The 5982-nt window shown below is 36.8% G+C and overlaps 1 protein-coding gene and 1 long non-coding RNA gene across 2 annotated transcripts in view; one reads left to right on the plus strand and one right to left on the minus strand.

The window, feature by feature from the left end:
• Positions 1-729, minus strand: part of LOC128890475 (uncharacterized) — a 7392-nt gene extending 6663 nt beyond the window's left edge. Inside the window, exon 1 of the mRNA XM_054148999.1 lies at positions 361-729. Coding sequence (XP_054004974.1) covers positions 361-597 — 237 coding nt within the window. The 5' untranslated portion in view covers positions 598-729. The remainder of the gene's footprint in view (positions 1-360) is intronic.
• Positions 730-734: 5 nt separating this feature from the next.
• On the plus strand, positions 735-5072 carry LOC128890482 (uncharacterized). Its single transcript, XR_008460628.1, has 2 exons — positions 735-849; positions 3198-5072. It is a non-coding gene; the product is annotated as an uncharacterized LOC128890482 (long non-coding RNA).
• Positions 5073-5982: the final 910 nt, after the last annotated feature.

Genomic DNA, 5982 nt, shown 5'->3' on the forward strand with positions numbered 1-5982 from the left:
TATCAAGTTCAATACTTGCCCTACAAAACTACACTTTGTTCCATATCAAGATACACATTTAAACCTTCCAAAAAAATTCTTAAATTTCAGCGTCCCGAGTCGTTGGTATGTACCTCGAATGCAAAGGGTTAGATGATGAGGATTTGCTGTATCTTCGCCGTTTTCAAATATATCTTTACCAAAATATTCACGTACCAAGTTCAATACTTGCCCAATAAAACTACACTTTGTTCCAAATTAAAATACGTATTTAAATCGTCCAAAAAAATTTTTGAACGTGACCATCTCAAGTTGCTGATAGTCCTCTCGAAAATCTCTTCTGCGCAAAGGGTTAATTTCCACCAAAATGTTTCTACTTACCGTTCTGGAGTCCCAGGGGTCCCCGCAGATTCCACATTTCCCTTTATTCCGTTGCCACTGTCTGGTGAATCCGCCACAGTAGCACTCGTTATCGTTGTAATCGTGCGGCGTGTCGAAGCCGTACCTCCACATCGAGGCCCTCGAGGGCGGCTCGATCAGTCTTCCGTGGCCGGAAGCATCCCTTACGACTAGCACGCATACGACGAACAATAAGCCAAAAAGTGTCTGGAGACGCATACTTGCGATGGCGAAAAATTTGGCCCCTGAAATATCACGTTATTCTCGTTATTACGCGCGAGCATTGTCGCGACGTCATCGTATTGCGTCACTATGTGAAAGTACGCTTGAAGTAAACGTCGAACGACGACTGTTAGGTAAAAATAAACTTGATCGATCAGTTTTTATTTACAGGCACGCAAATCGAAGCTATTTTTTAACGGGATTAACCATTTCAGGGCCGAGCAACTGGTGTATGTGGAAATTACAACAGTAAGTGGAAATTTTATTTCCCATTGACTCCAGGAAGGTAATACAAGATGGATCTAATAGAAAGAAATTTGAAAGCTAAATTTCTTCGTCTTTAAAATATGAAATTGTAACCATACCCTACGGGACTAATGCAAGCAGAACAATAATGGAATTATTTCATTTATCTTTCCCTCTCCGGGTCCTATTCTCTTGTTAGAGGAATATATATATTGCTAGGAAGTTTTGATAACACATAGGTGTGGGATTGGATGTAAGATGGTGATAAGAAACGGTTTAAGGTTCGATTAAACTAGAAATATGAAAGCTTATATGTAATATATGTAGTACAGTATATGTAGTACAACTGCGACGACTAACGACTGTTGACGACTTTCTACCTTCGACAACGACTATCGACTGACTCCCTGACAAGACGTCTAACCACCCCACGCTTGTTTCACTTTACCTCGCCTTTGTCTATGGGTTTTTCCCAAAAATGTGCTTTCGTCGCTGGGCCTAAGAGGGGAAGTGCGTAGCAGCCCTCGCTTCCCCAGGTCTGCAGCCCATGCCGCGTCGCCGCGACCCTATCGTAAATCTTAACCTATTTCCTTATCCTACATACGTGATAATACATGCGCATGATAAGATTGCAAAAGTTCAACAGACCTTACAGAGTCGCGGATATATTAATAAACTTTATCAACAGACTTTATCTGAAATCGAAATATATTATTTTCGTTCTCTATCGTCATTCTTCATATTTCCATGAAGAGAAAATTGAACAATCACTTTTCCGAAGAATTCGTCCATGTTGAATACGAATTTTATTCCTCTCAAAGAGTATTTTAAATAATATTTCATGTCATTATTCGTATCATTCTTTCGCTAAATATTCAATACTACATTTGAAATAAATGTTAATTAAAAGTTACTTTACAGTACATTTAGAATATCAAGAAACGTGGATATTTCTCTCAAAGAGTGTTGTAAATAATATTTCACGTTAGTATTCATAGAATTCTTTTGATTAAAAATTTAATAGTACATTTGAAATAAACGTTAATTAAAAGTTACTTTACAGTACATTTAATTCGCAAGAAACGTAGATATATTATCAGCAAACTTGAAGAGAAATCCATGAAATGGTTAAGTTAGGTTCTCCTAGCCGGAAGAAGAGTGAGGAAATATATTACACGCAAGATACATATTACATACTGCCAGGACTATAATGCTGGACCGTGAATTCCACGTTTCAAAATCCGCCATGCATGCTATATTTATTGTAAATTATGTGCATAATATCATCTCGCATCACGAAAAGCCGGAAAAATGAACGTTAAACGCGTTCCTTTCGAATTTCCATAATAATTACAGGCGATATAGGCCATAAATAAAGTAAATACTTTCCATCGTACCTCATCGCGCTGCAACAGGATTAGAATCGAGCGTATCTATCGCGTTATCGCAATCATCAAACTGAAAATGCTAAATGGAAACAGTAAAGGAGCTAAGAATAGATTCTCCTATTACGATTCGTTTACGCCAGATCATGAGAAATTCTGTGGTACAATGAATTCAAGATTTACACGGATGTTGATCTTAGAGTTAGTTTGATTTCCGCGAAATCGCGTTTCCGCGCGAATATCACGCGTTACTCCTTGCGGAGCGTGTCCAATTGCCTTTCAGGTAGCTTTCTAATCGATCAGCTTCGATGTAAAAAATTGCCAAATCTTCGATCTGGCAATTGTGAATTTTCAACGAATTACTGTTCAATTTCCTTTTTATAAAAATACAAAAACGACATTTATCGACAGAGAAGTATTCCTTAACACGTCGATCGCCATGTCACCCATATATGGATTTTTTTCACCCATATATGGGTGTTTTTCACTCAAGAACTAAAAAGATTAATTCTGAAAGTTAGACGTCACAGGAGATGAATCTAAATAAAGTTTTTGAATTTTGATGTAGTTACGAAACTAAATACCACGATAAATACTTCATTACCTACACTCTGATAGTCTAAATAATATTTCATCTTAGCAGAAATTTTCAAGAATATTCGTTTGGCAGTCAACGTGTTAATTAATATTAGAGACCATATACTCGACTGATCCATGAATTTCAATGAGTGGATTTCATATCATAGTACAATTCTTGAGGCAATGCCTTGAATTTTTCGACACATACACCGTACTCTTCATCGAATTTTAATTTCCTCAATTATAATTCGTAAAATATTGCTACAGCGATATTTGCCCTCCTGACGAGCCGTAATTTCGCGGGTAATAAGGAAAGGGGCAAATATACATAAGAAAATGCAATTTCAAATGAAAACGAGGTTATTCGAAAACGCAATTTTAACAAAGGTTCCAGGTAGACACGACATTCCTCGCTGGAAGGCAGAGAAGTGCCAGCCACAAAGGAGAAACTGGCAAACCGGTTGCCACAAGGCTCCGCCATCGCTATAAACACGTTATCGGAGCCAACCTGGAAACCGTGTATACCGATTGCAATGCACAAGGATATGGCAAGCGGAGGTATACGGGGGCACGTGCCCTCTGGACACTACGTTGCGAGGGAGTCGATCAGGGTTGAGTTGAAAAATCAATTTTTGGTCCTGGTATATTTCTTGTGGAGTAACAATTATTGGTTGATTTGTAGAATGAAATGATACAGAAACTAATCAACATTTATTAAAGGGTACGAATTTATTGAAAAAAGAAATAAAAATGATACATATTCTATAGGAAGTAGTGTGGATTTATTAAAAAAAATATATATATAGAAATTCCAGATATTCTATAGAAAGTGGTGTAAATTTATTAAAAAAACAAAAATATAAATCCTACATTTTCTATAGGAAGAGGTATGAAAAGGGGTATTTATTAAAAACATAAATAAAAATCCTAGATATACAAAAGGGCATAAATTTATTGAAAAAGATAACAATTATAGATACACTACAGGAAAGGGTCATCAATTTTTGTTTAGATACAACCCCGTTTTTCTTTGCCCGTATATACCTATTAATAAGAAAAGAACCTAACGTGGAAATAGGTTTAACGTGAACCAAGAACCGCGGGGAACGTGTTAAAAGGTTTCGAGTGTAGAGAAAAACCTACTTGCAGCGCAGTAAAATGCAGTAAAATGTAGATCGCAGCGTTCATCGCGAAAAACGTACAGTGACTCGCAAAATCATTGGCAGATGCGATGAATGACAGAAATATAAAAGATAACAGAAATTGTGAAAGGTTCTTATTCGGTGAATATAATATTTAGATTATAAGCATATAAAACAATATGATTTGATGGTGTGAAAAGGTACGAGACGAAACAATTCCATGCGTTATTTGGGTCACCAATTTATTGGCCATAAAAGGAGTTATATGAGTTGATAGGTTTGATAGCGATAACTTTTATTAGGGTAACCTGTTATATCACGTCGAGAAGTCTCTTTGGCATTGATCCCATTTTTTGAGCAACCCTCTTCGATATTATGGCACTATTACATATTACAATTTAATTTACAAATGTATTTCCATTTTTAATCAAAGGTTTTCCAAAAATCTTTTACCTGTCCTTTATTTTATTTTCATACCCCAGTTACATACTGCGTGTGCCAATAATTTCGTGACCCAAATACTGAACGAAGAATAGTTTCAATTCTTTTCTAATAGTTTTCTAAGTCCATAGTCTAAATATTATAGTTCCTAAGCAAGAAACGTAGCAAAATCCCTTATCATTTCTTTCATAGTCCACATCCTTGTTACTTCCTGTATCCACTAAGAATTTTGCGCCTCACTGTACGAGGCCTCGCATAAAATGAAGTGCTTCAGCCCCGGCGATCTCGATCCGAGGGAAATCAACCAAGCAGAGAGGCCACCTCTTTTCTAGAGAAACATTCGGAATACATTAAACCTAATGAAAAAGTCCGTATGATAGACGTGATATCTCTTACTGTGTGAAACTCGAAGCCAAGCCACCTAAACAGCGCAGAGTGAACGGTCGCTACGAGAAAACGAATCGAAAACCGTGGAAGAATTTGAAATATCCTGCGAGTTGTTTAGCGCGCGCACCGAGAAAATGGAAATTCGGGGGCTATAAATTAGTTTTTGCGGGGAAACAAGCGAACCGTGGTCTCCACCGGCGCCAGACAGCGCAGGGGATCGATATTGTAAAGCAACTCGAGCTACCTACACGTGCATTCGCAATAGGTTCATGTTAATTAAAAAAAAAAAGAAGTCCTTAGAATAGTTCGCCTAAAATACGAAATTAAAGTTTGTCAATCTAGGAAAATTTAGGGGGATCTCTTTGCCACCAAATATGCTACTTCTTTGCTTCAATCTTCCATTTGGCTATTATTCAAATTTAGGAAGGAATCCTTCCGTTTTTTTTTTGATCGATTAATTTTATTTAACTTTGCTAAGCGCTGAAGAATTAATTTTTAACGCATACAATTCTTTTAGTTCATTAAACGTCAATCGTGAGATTCCTAATGTATTTTACATTTATTTTTGAACAAACATACATGACAACCTCGATTGTACATATTTGTTAAAAAATGTTATCGAACGAAAGCGTTTTGTACTTTTAATACAGTTTGAAAACTACCGAACAAGATCCTTCGATATCGGTAAATTAATACCAATGCAGCACGGTATTAATTAACGATCCAGGAAACGAGTGGACGCTGAGCAACAAAAACAAGGCTCCATGGACAATGAAAAAATAAAAGCTAGTTTCCATAAACAAGAACGTTGAATTCTTTTGGGTGCCAGAGGAATGAAAATCAATTTCGGGAATGGCACATTCAATTAACACATTAGCGCACCATGTAGGTCATCCGCGGCAACTAAAGTCCTTTTTGAATATCAATAAAAAAAAAAAAAAAGAGGGATATACTTTTGCATGAAATGTTAAACAAACGGCACGAGAAAATGAAAATATGAATAATTTAATACGGGAAACAGTTGCGCGTAATTAACCTTGCGCAGACACAACCCCGCGGAGAAACAAAATATTATTCTGGAACAATATTGCACCCGCGTGCATTTGCATATTGCGTTTAATTATATGGGTTCTTCGAGTAATACCGCGTGTATGGAGAATAGCTGTTCTACTTGCTCTCATTAAGAATTCATCAGACTATCT

The sequence above is a fragment of the Hylaeus anthracinus genome, unplaced genomic scaffold (genome assembly GCF_026225885.1).
Source record: "Hylaeus anthracinus isolate JK02 unplaced genomic scaffold, UHH_iyHylAnth1.0_haploid 12000, whole genome shotgun sequence".
Taxonomy (NCBI): Eukaryota; Metazoa; Arthropoda; class Insecta; order Hymenoptera; family Colletidae; genus Hylaeus; species Hylaeus anthracinus.